Source organism: Artemia franciscana, chromosome 8 (genome assembly GCF_032884065.1).
Source record: "Artemia franciscana chromosome 8, ASM3288406v1, whole genome shotgun sequence".
Lineage (NCBI taxonomy): Eukaryota > Metazoa > Arthropoda > Branchiopoda > Anostraca > Artemiidae > Artemia > Artemia franciscana.
In genome coordinates, this window is record NC_088870.1 from 49,679,106 (window position 1) to 49,698,623 (window position 19,518).

The 19,518-nt window shown below is 34.0% G+C and overlaps 2 protein-coding genes across 4 annotated transcripts in view; both read left to right on the forward strand.

Moving 5' to 3' along the window:
* Positions 1-7,210, forward strand: part of LOC136030522 (leucine zipper putative tumor suppressor 2 homolog) — a 179,960-nt gene extending 172,750 nt beyond the window's left edge. For both annotated transcript variants that reach the window (XM_065709548.1, XM_065709549.1), the window contains one exon: positions 488-7,210. In XM_065709548.1, the coding sequence (XP_065565620.1) occupies positions 488-1,096 (609 nt within the window). In that variant the 3' untranslated portion in view covers positions 1,097-7,210. The remainder of the gene's footprint in view (positions 1-487) is intronic.
* A 2,192-nt stretch (positions 7,211-9,402) lies between these two features.
* Positions 9,403-19,518, forward strand: part of LOC136030523 (protein-cysteine N-palmitoyltransferase Rasp-like) — a 35,081-nt gene continuing 24,965 nt past the window's right edge. Inside the window, exons 1-3 of one of the 2 annotated variants that reach the window (XM_065709552.1) lie at positions 9,403-9,440; positions 10,476-10,598; positions 16,781-16,956. In XM_065709552.1, coding sequence (XP_065565624.1) covers positions 10,490-10,598; positions 16,781-16,956 — 285 coding nt within the window. In that variant the 5' untranslated portion in view covers positions 9,403-9,440; positions 10,476-10,489. The other variant, XM_065709551.1, reaches the window with a different exon arrangement.

Below are 19,518 nucleotides of genomic sequence, written 5' to 3' on the forward strand. Positions count from 1 at the left end.
GCTGTAGTGAGTTGTTAGAAGTGGTACTCACTCAAACTATCTTCTTCCACTTCTTAAAAAAGTCTGTGTGTCCTGCGTTTTGGTAGAATTTTTTGCATTCTAAAAGGGTTATGAGTAAGATTTAATAGGGACAGTAGCCCCTTCTCCCGCCCATACACAGAATAGGTCTATCCATTTGGTGCTTTTGCGCTATTCTTCGCTTTCATTTTTTTAAAGGTGTATCTTTTTATTTCAAATAATGACCGGCGGCACGAATTAGGAGGTGGCTTATCCCCCTTACATTTTTAGAAATATATTTTTTGAGAAACAAGAATGAATATTGACAGAGAACTGGATATGAAGTGGAATGAACGATCTTCCTCGTTTCATATTTTTAAATAAACAAAGCTTCCTCAACAATTGTGGTTTCTGCATGGGTCAGTGTTGCCATTTTGGCTTTTCTGTGATTTATTCTTTTAATTGTTTTTTTTTTTCGTTTTTTTTTTAGTGGAATAACGAACGTCAAAGGCTACAGATGGATGTCAATGAGCAAATAAAGTCGCGACAAAACGCCGAACGACAAATTGAAGAGTTGCGCCGTGACGTGACAACACTGCAACAGCGACTAGATGAAGCTTCCTGGTTACTATGCAACCGAGCAGGTGAAATTGGTCTTCTGAAGTCACAACTTAAAGAGCTCCAAGGGGATCAAACCAATCGAGGTCAAGAAATGGTTCGACTTCGAGCTCAGATACGAGATATGCAATTGCATAGTGATGATTACGTTAAGCATAATTCATTGCCAAGAAAAGACGCTGGGTCGCGTTTGAGTTTTCAAGAAAAACCTCGAATAATTACAGACCATAATTATAATGAAAGTGATGTAGAAAAAGAATTAATGCGGCTGAAAAAAGAAATGGACCTGCAAAAACAAGATTTTGAAAGAGAGAAGCAAATATGGCAAGAAGAAAAAGATACAGTCCTAAGGTATCAAAAACAACTACAACAAAGCTATGTTAAAGTATTTCAAAGAAATAAAGTTCTTGAAGAGGAACTAGCTAGAATTGGACTTAACGGATTTGACAGTGTTGTATCTGCAAACAACGCCCTTTCTTAACCTAGTTTTCCAAATAAACGCCTTTATGTTTAAGATATTTAATTTAGTATTTAATTTGTTCTCTTGTGTCTTAGAATTGTATTTATGAGCTAGGCATATAAATAATTACGCCATTATTTAAGCTTAGTCAGCTAACGGGAGGTTGATTTAAGACTGTATCCCATGGATCCAAAAATATATATTTGTTCATTATATTTGATTTTAGCGATTATCGGTTGGCCTTATTTTAGCGATATTCGAATAGCCTTAATCAACCCCTCTCCCAAAAAGGGTAGCTCCTTTTTTATCCTTTAGGAACCTATACTAAACCACTATGTTTTATTCGTATTTAACTCGTTTTGTATTTTAGACTATTATTATACTCGTACGCAAAGTATTCAGTGCTTGATTGTTTAAATAGCAGGTTCTATCGTAATTCTGACCCATCCCTGTATATTTAAGCCAATGTTCGTTTGCCGTAAGTTATGTCAATTAGAAATCTTCGAGGGAAAATTTAAATAGATTCAGGGTAAAATCTCTCTCCCAATAAAATTTAAGTTAACCTGAGACTTATCGTAGAAATGAAATTGACCAAAAACAGAAAATAAAAGAAAAATTCCAAATATGGGTGTCTTGATTACGCGATTTCTTGAGTTCAATAGGTGTTGCATGACTTTTTGCTTATTTTTTTGCTATTTGGTTTTCAAAATATTTAGAAATTCACTCTTTTTACAAAATGCATTGCATTTACTTTTCTTTTTTTCTCTTAGAAAAATAGTATGGAAATGAAGCTTCTGATTTTTCGCTGAATGTTGAATGCCTAAAAAACCATTTTTTTTGTGGTAAGAATTATCTTTGACTATATTCAAAAAAACTACGAAACTTTTAGTTTTTCTGTGCTCTTGTAAAAGCTATGTCAAAAAAAAATTAAATTGAAAAATTAGAAATGACCTAGTGAACCAAATTTTTCTCCTCCTATAAAATTGATGTCTTAATTAGAAATTAAACGCAAAAAATTGAACATAAGAAAATCAAAATACTTTTATTAACAATTAAAAAAAAACGTTGGGTAGTCATAATATATTTTATTACTATTCAAAGACGAGCTTCTATGTCATGATTAACCCTTGCTTTGGTTTACAATCTAAACAATTTCAATTCATGGTAGCAGGGGGAAATGCTATTCTTACTTTTATAGTGTTTTTGTGAATCAAAATTCTATATTCTTTAAATATTCGACGTGGTAAACTGTGTCACGGGATACCCTAATAACCCGCTAGATATGGCAGAGCGACAAGCAGTACAACCATGTTTTTTTAGATAAAGTCAATGAGCAAGAATGTCAGTTGTGGTATACAAGTGTCAGTTGTGCATATTCAGTTTAAAGTTGGTGTAATCCTGATCCAAATGAATCATTATTTGAAATTTTATACTATCTGGGATGCAGAAAGTACTGTTTTTCACGTCACAATAAGTTCCATTAATATTGAACATTTTCCTCTATTTTACGTTTTTTCCATTTCTTCTGACTTTTTTTCTTTGTTTCCTTCGTTCCCCTTTTTATTTATTTTTTATTTTTCAAATACTTCCTAATGTACATATGGCTTTCACAATTTTGTTTAAAGCGATTTTTTTTTTTGTTCAACCGAAAAATTTCAAAGCATAGAAATAAAAAAAGGAAAAATGTTACTATTTCTAGGCTTCTATTAGAAAAAGAAATAATTTTTAAAATGTCAGCAAACTAGGGACGAACTCAAGAAACAAACATTTAAGGGTTAAAAATTTGTAAATCTCAACTAAGAACCCTATTGGCAAGTGAAAATTCAAATTTTTAGATAATTATTTACTGATAAATTTGAATTATAATATCATTAAAATATGTTAATACAGTATACGCTACAGTGTAATAAAGTGTACATATACTTGTGTACAGTGGCATATGAACACATAAGAACACAGATATGAACACATTAAAATTATCATAAGATATGAACACATTAAAATTCTTGAAAGCGTCAGCGTCTGCCGATTTCGGATTCCTTAAGTGGAAATAATTTAATTCATTTTGAAAAATGGGTATACCTTATTAAATTTTACCAGTATTATACCTTATGATTTAGATTCTGAGGACGGGTGAGGAGGTAAAAAGTAAGATTAAAAAAGCTTAAACGAAAGCTACAAATTTCGAATAAAATTATATTCATAAGCGAAAATTCACAATTTTAAAATTGTTTATGTCACTGGCAAATGCTAACATACTTGTGTTGAGCTGTACATAGATTTTACTTTCCTTCAATGTTTGTTCAAGGAAAAGAAAACAGGAATTATGGAAAGGACAGGAAAACAAATAATTGAACGATTTTAAAAACTCATCCTTGAATAGTTATGAAATACATCAATTCTACACTAGGCTTTTTTTAATTATTTTATCACTTTTGTTTTTTTAATTTTTCCATTTCAAAATTTTTAATTAGAACAGGAAAACAGGATGGGTATGTTAGTTTACTAGAAAGTTTCAACGTTTGCATATTAGAAACTCATTTATCAAGTTATCAGATTCTCTGGAAAGTCCCCCTTTTCTCTCCACTCTAGGTTTAGACCATGTACATCTTCTAATACGGTTCAGTATCGTATTAGAATATTTGTTTTATTCGTTATTGTTATCTATTTGTTTTGTGTTTTTTTTTGTGTTTCATAGAATTTGTGTTCAAAAAGTTTTTTTTTGTGTTTCATAAAATATTCTATGTTGCACCAGAATTACTCACTCAGGATATTTTGATTGTAGATTTGTTGGCTGCACCGCTTTTTGTGTTATGTTTTTTTTCATGTAATGGAAGCTTTTTTCAAAAATTTACGGAAGAATAAAGACCTGAAAATATATTGCATTTGCGATCGGAAAAAGTGCGCCTGTTAAAGACAAAAAATCCAAAGGCTTACTTGAAGACGTGATTTTTTATATCTGTCCACGATAGACTGGAATACTGTGTGGTTCTTGGTATTACGTTGATGTTTAGATCACGCCGTTTTCTATATATAAATAAATTAAGATAAATGAGCTAGTCTGGTAATTAGAATACCCATATTAGTTATAATTTATCTGAAATAAGTCTTTTTAAGTTAAAAAAGGCTTCAAGATAGGGCAGGGGGATTCATATTTAAAATTTATCAAAGTGCTAAAATCAAATTTAGTTTTAAATTGTAGTTTCTATACGAAAAATTTTAAGCAACGAGGACAAAACATTTATAAAACGTTTTATTTATAAAATCCAAGAGGGAGAGTATTCAGATCCAATGTTTATCAAAATATTAAAACCAAGTTTTGTTGGAATCTGCATGCCTCTTCGGCCTTTTTGAAGGAACACGTCATAAATACAACTACGAAGTAACATTGCGAAGTAAAACTTCAAGACGAAGGGAAATTCAGGTTCAAAATTTGTCAAAATGTTAACACCAAATTTATTTTTAAATTTGGATATCTCAACAACCCTTTTTAAGTGGAAAGCACAGCATTTCAAAAACGCATATATAAAATAGAAAGGGGACAACTTGTCAGATTCAAAATTTGTTGAAATAGTGAAACCAACTTAGACATTAAATCGAGACACATGCAACGACCATTTTTTCAACGAACAGCACAGCACATAGGAAATACTCTTACAAAATAAAACGGGAAAAAATTCAGGAAAGGTGAAATTCAAATGGAAAATTTTTGTCAAAATCTAAAAGAAATACGCCTATTTAATACTAAGAAGAAAGGAGAAAAAGTAAAAGTGGCATAAAAACAATAATATCGAACTTAGAACTTACGTTCGCCGGAATAGACACCAGCATGTTTAGTAATATGTTCGAAACATATTATGTTTATAATAAACATATTAAACGTATGAATAGATGATTAGAGTTTGCAGTGCAAAGAGTATTAAAAAATGGTTAGACAAAGAACTTAAATTAGGACTCCAAAAAAAAAGAGGTTACAGAATAGTTATAAAAATGAAAACAATTGACAAAAATTAAATGATAAAACGCTAGTTTTTATTTATTTTTCTTATTATCTTAGTACTGAGTTTCTAGCACATAATTTTTCTCGATTTCTTCCTGTTCTTCAGTGATCTTTATGCTTTTTAGTTGTTATTTTTCCGAAAATGTCTTAATTTTTTCAGAATTTATTGTAATTTACTCTATTTTACGGACAAGTTACCTATTTTTGTGTTTGTTTCGTAGTCCCTCTCCCTTGGTTTTATTCGTGCGTTCATCCATTATTACCAAATAAGAATAAGTTAAAAACAAGAAACACTTCACTTATTTTTTCATGCTTACATTATTTATTTTCACTTTTGCCTTGAATTGGGATCAGCCAGCCCACTTAAGGACGGCCCACTCCCTGTCTGATCCTTATTGGATTGATTCATTTTTGACTAAAGCAGGGATCATAACATCGATTACACCTTTCTCAGCCTTTTGAAGTCTCTACGTTTAGTAAGTTTCTTCAACTCATTTTATCTCTTAAGTCTCTTAGTTTTCTAAGTCTGTTTTTACTGCCTGTGTTTCAGAATGATAACTACCAACTGCTATTACCACGGCTTCTAGCGTCCTACTTTTACTTCCAGGGCACACCTTTACATTCTTACCAATTTCTTTCAAATATAAAAAAAACTTAGCCTTGACTAAATTACCTTTTAGACAGGGGAGCCAACTCACGAAAATGGTGAGGGGCAAATGGTATGTGTCGAAATCTAATGGGGGGGGGGGGAAATTTCGCGGTTTTCGACTTTTTTTCAATGAAAATGCTCAAATAAGATATTTTACAATAAAAATACCCAATGAAGGTGCTTTTTGAAATCTAGGGGATGGTAAAACATTTGAAGGATTACCATCCTTCTTCCTCACTCTCAATTGGTGCCTCTGCTTTTACATTTCATGCATCGACATTCATTGCTATTAATGCTCCCTAAGTATGTAGAGCTGTCCACCTAGTCAATCGTCTCCCTACCAAACACAGACTCTTCATTTTCATTCATTCCTTAACCCCCGTTCCTTAATCTCCAATCATTAACTTTCAAAGCTATTCTTCAAAATTCTTAAAACTCTAATCATATTTTGCCTTTCGCACAACCTAGGACACCAAAATCATCTGGATAATGTAAATTAAGTTTTGTTACTTAAAATAACTGGATCAAGTCCCTGAAGTTGTAGTATTTTATTTTGTATTTTAATTTTGTCTAAATATTATATTTTCCATCGATACAGAATTGCTGACGAAAAGTGATGATTCAGAATTCATAAGTGCATGAGTCATGAGTAATACAGAAAGCTTAAACTGTGAAAGTATTAGTAACATGTTGTAAATTGGGAAGTAGGACAAGCTCCTTGTATCTGCTTTTCATATCAAGTTAAAACATTGATTAGGAATCGTATTCAGCCATTTCTGTTCACATGCCGAATGGACGCAAGAGTGACGGCAAAGGGGGACAAGGTAGTGGCTACTATCTCGTGGATAGACCAGAAATACACATAAAGAGCAGCAATTATGAAGGTGCCGTGGATGAACCATCGCCAGAATATTTTACTGGGGGGGGGGGCTGTAAGAAGCTTCTTTTGTCTCCCTATTCAACGTAAAATCCACCACAGAGCAAATCCTTGATCGAACAAGTTCTCGAAATTCGAAAATTTCTCGTTTCTCTTTTAGGAATTTCTGTGTTGGGTTTAAGCAGAATAGTTAAATAGATACAATGGGTTTTATAGTTTTTTTTTTCTTTTTTTTTATATAAAAAAAACGTCTAAGTGAGTCATCCTTTTTATATATACATATAGACTATTTTAGATTGCAAGTATATTTATATCGCAAATTTGCTTTCAAGTAGATTAATCGGACGAGTTGTTATGAGATCAGTTCTTAGTGTTTGTTGAATAAGAAATTGTTGTTCATGTATATACGAAGTCTTTATTCGTAGTTAAATTACGTTTTGATTGCAAGTATATTTATAACAATCGTGTTTTCTGTAATTTCTTTGGGTTTTGTTCTTGCTTACTTGATTTTTGCCGAAGTCTTGATTGATATGTGATATTTTCATTGTTAAATAGTAGTGTCAATTCGAAAGTGTGTATATTCATTCAAAAATATATATTATCGGTACATATTGTTTTTTTTTTTTTTTTTTTTTTTAATAGATATTCATTGTATTCGGGTAAAAGTAAGAACCATATTGTCCTATCCCTCTCCCTAAATGCTTCCTTCTTACAATAGCTATTGGTTATGCTAGGCTTCTGATACAGATTGACGCCATTCCAGACATCACGAAGTCTACCCTTTGGGGGGGGGGGAAGGGGGCTCATAGCAAACATTAAACGCTTGGAATAGGTTTATATTAGTTCTATTAGCTCCATGTTAGCCATTTTCAATTCTTTAATATCACTCTCTCACATCATACTAGAGTAAACTTTAAAAACAAGAAGAAGAATAAGGAATTCTTTTTATTAGACAGCGGAATTCTAATTTGAATGAATTTTTCGGCCCTATGTCTGAGGGCTGTCCTCAGCAAAACATAAATATATAAAAGAAGAAAGACTTACAACAACATGCGATCAATGAAACAAATTATTTATTTTTTTAAACAGTCCGAGCAATCTTACTTTAGCGAAGTTCAACCAGGACTACAGTAGAGAGAATATATACAGTAGCGACAAAGGCTCTGCTTTCCATTAAGGCCTAGCCAAAATCCAAAAATTTAACTCCCTAGTCAATTTTTTTTCTTAGGCGGCAAATCGGTCAAATACAGAGGTATCAGTTTTCTTCGTCGCTTCAACTAAACAAACAACAAAATAGGGCAATAAGAATACTTGGAAATTTCTTACATCGACCTTCAAAACTTGAAAATGTTTCGGAAAATAAAACATTATTCCTCTTCTTAAATTTGTTAGATTTAAATGATATACGAGTATTAAACACTTCTATATGACATTTTCAAATCCAACATTCTAAAAATAATTTCTATGACAAATCTTGTTAATTTTACTTCCTCGTTCAGATTGTCGTAGGTCTGGGATGTACCGAATTTCTTTTGTAAGTTCTGAAAGGTCAAGGTTTTCGATTAGGTACCAAATACCCTTCATTGCTAACAATTATAAGCTGAATGATAAAATTCTGTTTGATCCATCCCAAAAATCTCAATTAAATTAAAAAAAATATTAAAGATTGTTTGCTAAAATTTTGATTATTCACCATTGATGATGAAAAATTAAATTATTGTATATTGTGTCCCTGTGTCTGGGTTGGCCTCCCACGCCCCTCCTGCCCGATATTTATTTATTTACTTATCCTTGTTACTTCTCTTTTATGAGCTTTTTTTCTATTTTGTTTGTCTTTTGCCGTGTTAAATTTTGGAATCATTATTACGATGATATGTTGATGTTTTTTCTATGTTTTTGTACTGTCCCAGCCTTACGAGCTCTTCTCTCTGTTGGGGCATAATATTGTTTTTGTATTCTTTAAGTCGAATAAAGAAAAAGTTGAAAGAGAGAACCACACTTTTCGTAGAGCTTACAGTTTGAATCTCCTGAAACAGGCGATAGGTTAGTTTATTTAATCCAATGAAAAACGCAAAAAACCTTAACTCCGACAGAGAGCAGAGCTCGTAAATTTGAGTATATGAACACTATGAAACAGAAAACAATACTTCTTATAATAACAGTGAGAAAAAAACTACAATAACAACGAATACCTTAAGAACCAAAGAAGAAAAGAAATATTAGGTAGGACGAGTATGAAAGGTCATCCCATTACGGGGACAAAAAAAAAACACTACTACTACTACTACTAATAACTCACTGCAGCACCAAGCCGCCTGAGGCCAACACAGCTACGCAGGCTCCTCCTCCAACCTAATCTATTCAAGGCCTCCCTCTTTACACCCTGCCAGGAAGTTCCCATTTCCTTTAAATCTTTATTTATGACATCCTCCCAACCCAGACAAGGACGACCTGCTTTTTGTGTAGCCCCAGACAAAGAATCAGAAATTTTAATATTCCGTCATCAATGGGAAATGAAAAAAACTTAAAAACAAGCTTTAATATTTGCTTCTTTAAATTTAGCTGGGATTTTTGTGATCCTAAAAACTGTCAATTTGGTTTTTTTGGCTTATAAATTTTATTCTTATGACTTGATAATGTAGTACTTTGCGATAGGGTTTCTTAAAATAAACAATGGCCAGATTCTGATATCTTATTATTCGTCTATAAACCGTAAGCCATCTCAAAACTTGATCCCCACCAAGAGTCCTCTGCATCCCTTTATTTGTGCCATCTAAGAAAATTGCTTATTAATCCCTGTGAAGAAAAGAAGCCAATTGCGATTCAAAATGTCCGAAATGTGAGTTAACATACGTATAAGTTTCGTGTTTGTTCTTGTTAGGATCTTCTAGTGATTGGATCAAATATTTAAAGGATAGATGAAATTTGCCTAACAGGGCTGAAATAGATATCCTAGTGAAAAAAGACATAGCCTAGGTTAATATTCATTTCCCATTCAGTGCTATATTCAAGTAGCTTAGGCCTATGGGCTAATAAATGGGTTTCTGCTGTTCCGATTGCCTCCTCTATCTAAAGGAGCTATATATAGTGCTAAAATTCATAATTTTGTTGGTTTTCTGAGTTGCTATTAGCCTACTTCTATGTTTAGGAAAGGGCTAGCCTAGGTTATTAGCCAACATATCACCAATCAGTTGATCAAGGCAATTAAAAAAAGATAAATTCAAAACAAGCTGCTTGGATAATATACTTGTATTAGGTGTCTAAAAAATAGATTTATACCTAGAACCAAAGATAGGCCTAGTCAAAAAATAATTTTCATTCAGTTGATATAAAAATTTCCCCATCAGACACTTATAGCTAGTAGGGATATTCAGAGGTAAGTGGTAGGCTAGGCCATTGCTGATAATTTTTTCTAATTTTTGAAACCAATAAAAACGATTTCAGCAACTACAACTTTGGTCTGTAGTGAATTTACATTTTCAAAATGGCATATCCTAATATTTAATCTTACTTACTGTTTTTAGACTATTTTGTGAATTTCAAAAGTTCTCTTTTACCAGGTTTTGGGTTAATGAATGTTACCAGGTTTGTTAATGTTACCATTATCAAACCCAAAAGTTCTGAAGCTCCATAACTTCAGAAATTATTTTCTATTCTCTGGTATATGACATGCTTTGATACATCTGTAAAAAAGACAAATATTCAATACCCTATTTATTGCTTTCAATTGTTTCTTCCTTTTTTATTATTTTCCTTTCATTCTAAAATTCTCTATGAACTAAGCATTCTAGTTTCAGAGTTAACAAAAATTATCTACCACTTTTCATAATACTGTTGCAATAAGTAAAGAAACCTGTAATGTTCTTATTTTCAGGAACAGTAATATTAATGGCTTTGGTCAGAGGAAATTGTGGTATTGTGGAAAAAACTGTTTACTTTGGAGTTTGGATTGGTTCCATCCTATATTCATGCATTTCACTACTGGCTATAAGTAAAAGTAAGTTTGATAGGCTACAAATTAACAAATATTTTTACATTTTTATATTACCTGCTTCTGTTAGTTAACAAACTTAGACTTAATTATTACAGTTGTAAAAGGTACATTTGAATAAAGCCTCAGTTTGATCCAGGGATGGGGAGTTAGAGTTTAGTAAATTTCTTCTAAATAGAGTCAGAATTCATCTTACCATACCTTAAGCCATTTGATAGCTTTAAGGTCCTCTGAACCTGTAGTGCCCTTGAGTTGATGACTCCCTGTCAAACCTCCACTGCTTCTTATCCCACTCCTTGTCAAGTTTGTGTTTGAAATACTGGATGGAAAGAGTGACAATCATGCTGAGGTCCCTTTGTTCTTCTCTTTTTGCCAAAGGGTCCCTTTATTTGTGATTGGATTTAAAATTGAGTTATTAGGTCCAAGGTGCAAAATACAGTATTTGCTTGTGTTTAATTGGAGAAGCCAGTCTTGAGTTCATTTCTGTAGCCTGTCTAGATTGTGCTGTATTTTCTGTTGGTTAGCAAATACTAAAACTTTGGCATCATCAGCAAACAAATGCTTATTGTTATCCACATGATTGGAAATATATTGGCCTTATCAGAGTAGATCTGCTGGCCACCCATCTCAAATAATCAGACTTTCTGCTTGCAGTTTGTGACAATATTCATTAGCCAGTCTATCAGCTGTGAGTTGATATCAGCAGCAGATAATTTAGAGTGCAGTCCTTTATGGAGCACCTTGTCATAGGCCTTGGCAACCAAGTCCAACAGTAGGTCAACTGGATGTCCTTGGTCAGTCAGGTTTGTAGTTATTTCATTTAATTCCAACAAGTTTGTTTTAATTGATTTTCCTAACTGGAATCCATGCTGTTTGGGGGTGACAAGATCTTGTTTGTGGTGAAATGTTTGAGAATTGAGTCATTGACTATGTGCTCAAGCATCTTAACCACAGCTGAAGTTAGACTGATAGGTTGATAATTCTCAGGCTTGGTGTGGTCACTTTTTTGAATACCAGGGTTAGGTTAGCTACTTTCCAGTTTACAGGGAGCTCTTTAGAGGTAAGTGATGTCTGGATGATTTTTGTGAGGGGTCTGCTATTAATTCTGCAATTTCTTTTAGTAGCCTTGAAAGTATATTATCAGGTCCTGGTGAATTGTTAGCATAAAACTTTTGCAGGCATTTAAGGACATCTGCAGATGATACTATGATACATTCCATTGGTGCTTTTATATTATAGGTTGGTGGGGAAGGTAAAGGACCATCAGGTTCAGTGGTAAAAACTGAGACAAATTGCAAGTTCATAAATAAGCTTATTAATCTCTGTAACATCTCTATCTTGCTCCATTATCAGTTTTTTAATGCATTGTTTATTGTGGCCTTAGCTAGAGATGTGCTGCAAAAACCTTTGGGTTAGTCTTGGCTTCATCAACAAGCTTAGATTCAAAGTTTGTGTGCAAGGCCTGTACTGAATTTTTTAAGCTTGTTCAGGTGATTGATGCTTTTTATATCTCTTCCAATATCTGTTTCTACAGTTGATTTCCCTCTTCATCTCTCTTGTCATTGCTGGAAGTGTTTGCATTGCTATTCTAGAGAGCCAGATAAGGCATCATCCCATGTGAGGCTGCCAAGATCCATTTGAATCTTCTCATAATTAATAAAGGTTTTCCTGGTGTAGCAATTTGTTTTTCAGAGGAATTCTTTTCTGATATCTATGACAACATGGATGAAGTGACTGTAGATATCAGCTTCTGGTATCCAGAGAAATACCAAGCTTGAAGGCTTGTGGAAAAGGACATCAAGAACAATGTCAATGATTGGGCTCAATGGACCAGAAGAGACATAGGGAAACTGGTCTTTCCAGGTTATGTTAGCAAGGTTAAAGTCACCTGCAATTAGTAATATTGCCATGATGAGTGTCTCTAATCTTCTGGATTAGTCTGACCAGAGAGACATAGGAAACTGGTCTTTCCAGGTTATGTTAGGTTAGCTAAAGTCACCTGCAATTAGTAGATTGCCATGATGAGTGTCTCTAATCTTGTGGATGAGTCTGCTAGTTTCCTATCTGTTTCCTCTGGTGATGGTGTACCTGGCTGGACAAATCAAGTATTTTGGAACTATTTTTTCCATTGTGGATAGCCAGATTTGGCTCTTCTAGCTCAGTTTGGTGTCTAAGTTCAGTAGATAATGCTTTTCCCTTTTCTTGATCTTCTTGGGATGTGTCTGCTCTGAATTGAATTTCCTGATATAGCTTAAAGGATTTCTACAGAATACACCTCTTTCAGTTTAGGTTCAGGACAGAGAAGAGAATGCGAGGGGATTGGTTCTTGTTGGCTGGTTTAAGGTCTGTCAACTGGAAGCAGTTGCACTACTAAGCGTCTAATGGTGCTTATGTTTGCACCCATAATGCTGTACAGCTCTGCAAGGTGTCATTCTGTGAATGTCTTGTCATTTAGTACTTCTGGTTGTAGGGGTATACCATATGCAACTACCTTAAGTTTTTCCCCCCTCTATCTTTCTCCTGTCTGAACAGTCTTTGCACTTTGAGGTGAGAATTATTGACTTGTTTCAATTTATTTGCTTCCTCCTGCATTGCAGCTCCAACATGTTCTTCAACTTCTGAAGTGGTGCTTTTTTTGGCCACTTTTTTCTCAGATCATGAACACATTCCTTAACTTCGTTTATACTAGTGGCCTTGCTTCAACTCTTCTACTGCCCCTTTAATTGTTCCTGCAATAGCCAAAGCACTAGGGACCTTAGATGTTATCAAATTTTGGCCAATGATTGAAGTTTGCTGGAGTACCAGAGGGCTTGCAAATCAAGCGGTACCTCTGCATGTCTCCAATGATCAACATTTTCGCGAAAAGTTCATATTCAGAGCTGAGCATTTTTAAGCATTCAATGCAAAGCTATTTTTCACGCCCATCACATAAGACTGCCTTTGAATCTGGTTCAATAACAGCCAGCACAGAAATCTTACGGTTTTTTTGAGCTGACTAGCTTCTGTTTGATATCCTGTTTAGGTGGAATTCTTTTTGTGCTGTTGTTATCTCATGAAATCTCACAGTAGACAGAACATATGGGAAGTGCTGATACTCAAATCACCTATCTCCAACAGTTTAAATATTAAAATCACACTGGTACCAATACTACCTCTTTGCTGTCAATACTACCCCTTCTGCATAGATTTCCTCTTTAAATTTGTTAAAAACGGCTTAGTAAATTTAATTGATGGCTTTATCAAAAAAATAATATTTGGCAACTATGCGCTAAAAATAACAGAACAGCACAATTGCTTACAATAATACAAGAATGTGTTTTAATTCCTCTGGAAATTCGAGTGTTGAAATATTTGACTCCAAAGGTCAAATATTCAAGGCAGAACAGTATGGTAAATCCTAATCAATTATTACTTAAGGTACAACAGAGCCTGGGATACCAAAGAAAATAAGCAAATATAATTTTATATCACAGATTGGGATAATTCTTCCAGGATTCAGAATTATGCATGCACGTTGTTTTGTTGCTTATCACAGAATTGGGGTTGATAATTGGAAGTGTATGGAGTTGGTTATGACTTTTAAAATCTTCTAAAATGAAGCTTTAAAACAGGGATGTAGTCATTGTTTTTAATTAAATTTTTGCTGAATAGAGTCAGAGTTGGGATTGTAACTTATAACCAACTCCACAGTCCTAGTTAGCATTTACCCAATGCTTCATTCTTAGGATTCACACTGCTATCTTATTTTTGTTAATGGAATTACTTTTTTGTTATTGTTTATTTTTCAGTGATGTTGCATCATTGAAGTGAAAGAATGAACCTGGAGTATTGCTGCCTTTTCCACCTAAAATAGTTTAGTAAAATCACAGGATTGTGAATAGATTAAGACAAGAAGGGTCTAAGACAATAGCTTATGTCAAGCCTTGAGAAAAACATTTATGGATTTCTCCCACCCACTACCTGCTATTTTTTCTTCTTCTTAGCAATACAAAAGTAAATGAATATGGTGGGTGTTTAGGTTTATGTGGGTATAGCATTAATTCCAGATTTTGGAATTGAGGCTCTGCCTTTTGCAAAGCTACTAACAAAAAACTGCATTTAATGTTTTCTTAAATTCCCATACTTTTTCTTTTACTGGAGACTTCATTAATTTTCAGTTTATTTTGCAGACCCATAGTCACAAGTAATTTGTGTAGAATCACAACACTGCACTAATGCAGTGTACAACTGAAAGTGGTAGCACTTGTTTGAGTTGTTAGTTGTGCATTCTTGAATTTGCCAAACAGTTTGTAGACCTCTTAAGATTTGCTTGTGAGCTCATCAGGCATGTTCAAGGACTATAATATACTTCCTCAGGACAGTAAATACAGCCTTAGCGTGGGAATATTAGAGAAAGCTATGGGAACAATTGCTGGACCATGATTAAAATTCCTGTTTGGTGGATGAAAGAAGTCATAAAAAGCCTGAAATTGAAATTTTTAATTATTATAGCATTACCTTAAATTGCAGCTTTGAGTATAAAGATTTTCATCCTCATAATGCTCCATGGTGACTTCTATAAGACTGACTCTCTTGTCTAATTGCTTCTTACTTCCTGGTCAGGGATTCAGCTACCTCACAGTTGAACAGGAACTCATGTGGCCATTCTTTGTCAATTTTGCACTTAAGTTTGTCAGTTGATTCAGCAGATCTGTGTTATCTGATCACTGGTTCTGTAGGCTGGTAACTCTCTGGCTGAAACAGGGGCCTCTTTTTCTCTGCATTTTTCCTCTGTTTGTGAGTTCATGAGTTCATGGCTGCATGAGTGCTGGTTTCAACCTATGGAACCAGTGTTCAGATAACACAGATCTGCTGAATCAACTCACAAACTTAAATGCAAAATTGACATAGAATGAGTACATGAGTTCAGAGTTCATGGCTACAAAGAATGGCTATTGTGGCAATATATGGATATTACGCGATTATTGTGGCACTTTTACAAGTAATAATTATATTATTTTTGATGTTAGATATATTTTAGACCTTCACAACTATTACTGTAGATCTGGCATGCATCTAGGATTCTTTTTTTTCGGGAGGGTGGGGGGTTCAATATTAAAACGAATTTAATTCTATGATTTAAATAACAAGTGCCAAAAATTTGAAGTTTCTTCAGGTGTCTAGAAATATGATGCAAGGGATGGTCATGTTTCTCTCTCCGTAAATTACTCATTTGGTGCAAAAAGAACTTTAGTCTCAACACTCTCTTTTAACGTGTATTTTTCCCCCTTTTCTGTTATGTTCTATGTTGTTCTACGTTCTATGTTTCTGTTTTGTTATGTTACCTTTTATGTTATGGGTTTTGTTTAACGTTTTGTTTTTGTTTGACACTTGTCAAACAAAACATAAAACGTTTTGTTTGACTATGTTTTTTAGGGTATTGAGAAGGAAGATATAAGTTGAAAAATATATATGTATTACCATCTTATTTTACAAATAAGATGTCAGAATTAAATGTGATTTTCAGGGTGTGTAGAGAAGAAAAGCTGGGTTTAGAGGAGGAGGAGGATTAAAGTTTGAACTAATGTATCAGGGAGAGAGGGATAAAGTAGGAAACATATTTTTGAAAACTCATTTTCAAAATGCTTTGTTATATAGGACTACCATTAATTTCTAAGGATTGACTTTTTATTTCTGCAGCAAGTTTAAAGAATAATCATTGACAAATTTAAATTTTCCTTAGAAATTACTGCCTATAATAGTTCTTGTAATGAGGAAAAGGGGAGGTTCTGAGAAAATACCCTGCAGGGTCTTGTGAATAGATAATGGACCAGAATGATGGTTGAGGGACTGAAACACCTGAGATTTGAAATTAAAAGTATTGACCAGAGATAGATTGGCATTAAGTTTATTTAGAATTTAATTAAGTATAATTTTTAATCATACTTCCTAATTTTTAGATTAATTTTTAACTAGGATTATTGAAATTTCTTTGCTTCCTCTTTTTTGTTTTTATGATTATAGGCTATGAGAAAATTTTATGTTGATTGATTATGATCTGTGAAATTTAAGGTTCTTGTAGGTCAGTTGATTTAAGATATAACCAAATATCTTGCTTTCTTAAACTGAGAGTAATTAAATTAACTATTTTCACCACCCCCTTGTCCCAGCATTTTGGGGTGAAATTTTAACTTCAGTTTTCAATTTAGAGTTAAGGCCTTTATTGAACAATGAAGATTTTGAGGAAGGAAGACTGCTCAAAGAAGAAAAAGATGTTTCTGACTTAGAATGGGAGTACTGGAGCAAAACAGTCTTAAGGCTCACCTTACCATTCACTCTTCACTTGCTTATATCATTTACAATGAATCACAAAAGTCAGGAGAAGGTAATTTATATTTTACTTTATTCTTTTCGTTTTTGAAGTACCTATGCTGTAAATTGGCTCACTCAATATTTCTTCAGAATGGAGTCAGAATTCACCTTACCTTAATCCATTTGAGAGCTTTATGGTCCTCTGAACCTGTAGTGCTCTTGAGTTGATGACTCCCAGTCAAACCTCCACTGCTTCTTATTCCACTCCTTATCAAGTTGGTGTTTGAAAGACTGGATGGAAGGAGCAGTGACAGTAGATTCCTTCAATTCATTCCAGTGGTTTATTACTCTTCTTGAAAAATACATTTGGCGAATTCTTGATCTGGAGCTTAATTTCGGTAGCTTCTTTAAGTGTTCTCTTGTGAAATGATGGCTGGTACTGTGATGCCCATGAAAATGGTGGAGTTTATAAGTCAGCACTCCGCATCATATCACTATGCGTGAATGCAGACAGGGGTAGGTAGCTTGAGACGGTCCTCATATGTAGGTGATTTTAGGCTTATCACTGGTTTCATTGCTCGCCTCTGAACATTTTTGATGAACCTAAAATATTGCCTGTAAGAAAGACCAACTAAGCACATACCAAAGTCAAGATGGCGTCTAACAAGAGCCTTAAAAAGTGTTATGAGTATTGGCGCCTATCGGCTACTGATGACCCTTTTTAATAAATGGAATTTGCTCGGGAGACAACATGCTGAACATGGCTGTGGAACCTCAACCTTCAATGATCGCACCAAGGTCCGTTTCTTCTTCTCTATTCACTAGAGGGCCCCTTATAATAGTGACTCGATTTAAGATCGATTAGGTAACCATTGGGTTATCTATTGTGGAAGTTGTATCTACTTCTCTAAATTGTTGTAAGGCATGCATTATATTTTCCTGGTTATGCCACGTTATTTCATTATCCTTTTTTTTACTAATACAGTTTTATAAACTGAAGCTACATAGAGGCAGTGAACCTAAAAAATGGATTTTAGAATATGGGCGCATGATGTATAGCTGACTATTGCAGGGCACTCGTGCTTTGGCTAGCAGACTTAACTAGTCAATGTACCATTCTTTGTCAGCACCAGACAGCTACATGACATATACTTTCACTTCTGACAATAGCTTGTTAGGTTTGGAAAGCTATAGCTAGTCAAGACATCTTCTTTGTCTCCACCAGACAGCTGCTTGACATATACTTGCACTTCTGGCAATAGCTTGTTAAGTTTGGAAAGCGAATTGAAAACTTTTTTGCTAATGCCTCTGCCTGATGAAATCCGAGGGCTCCCTTTCGGCATTTAGTTGTCAATAAATCAAGCATCAATTTCCATTGTAGAAGTTGTATCTACTTCTCTAAATTGTTGCAAGGCATGGATTATTTTTTTCTGGTTATGCCACGTTTTTTCATTATACCTCTTTTTGGCTGATGTAATTTTACAAACTCAAGCTACATAGAGGCAGTGAACCGAAAATATAAATTTAAAATATGGACCCATGATCTAGGCTAGAGCTGACTATTATAGGGCACTCATGCTTTGGCTAGCCGCAAGACATATACTTATACTTTGGCAAAAACTTGTTAAGTTTGGAAAATTAATTGAGATATTTTTCACCAATACCTCTGCCTGATGGAACTCGAAGGCTTCCTTTTGGCATTTGTAATAAGCCAGGCATTACTTTATATTGAGGTAGCTGTGGACAACTATTTTAAAAGACAGACTAGAGGAAGAATTGCGTATTATATTAAAAGTACTTCTAGCTTACTTACAATTTCCTCTAACATGTTCTAATCACGCTTCGTCTTCTGAAGTGTCAAACTTCAATATAGATACTAGATACAGCCCTAAGACCTCCCATCTTGCTTTCGTTGATTGAAGAGGTTCTTCACTGGTACAGCAACTAACTGATAAAAATGTCATTAAATATCATTAATAAATGACATAAAAAATGTCATTATTTTCTTAATCTAGGTGGTAATGAGGTGTATCTTCTTCTCTAAATTGCTGGTGATTTAAAAGTTTTCTTTCGTTTTCTGCCTATGCCACTGCTGTCTAAGTTTTTTTTTTTTACTAAGATGTTATTTTAAATGAAGCTACACAGAGGGAGCTGAAGTAGAAAAAAAATCATGTTAATAGATGGACTCACAAGGAAGAATATGATTATTATAAGGGTGCATTTAACCAGTCAAGACATCAATCTGTGTCCTTAAGTGGCAGTTGCAAGACATTTTGCTGGTCAGCAAACATATTTGTCAGATGTTGCTGAGACGTGTAAAATATTTGCTGAGTTTTGAAAGCGAATTGAAAGCTTCTTCAGTAATAACGTTGCAACAGGGATTCGAAAACTCACTTTTGTCATTTGATTTTTTAACCAAATCAGGCAGAAATTTATACTGGGGTCATGCTGGAATATCTTTGGGCCCAATATTTCTATATTATTTATAAGATTTCTATATTAGGCCTATGTATTGTGCTTAGTAATACAACTTGGTACTGGACTCAATATTGGTTATACTGACTTAATGTTCGTGTTGGGTTCAGTGAAGGTGTTATTTAGGCTCAACATTGGTGGTGGCCTCAATGTTGTGATT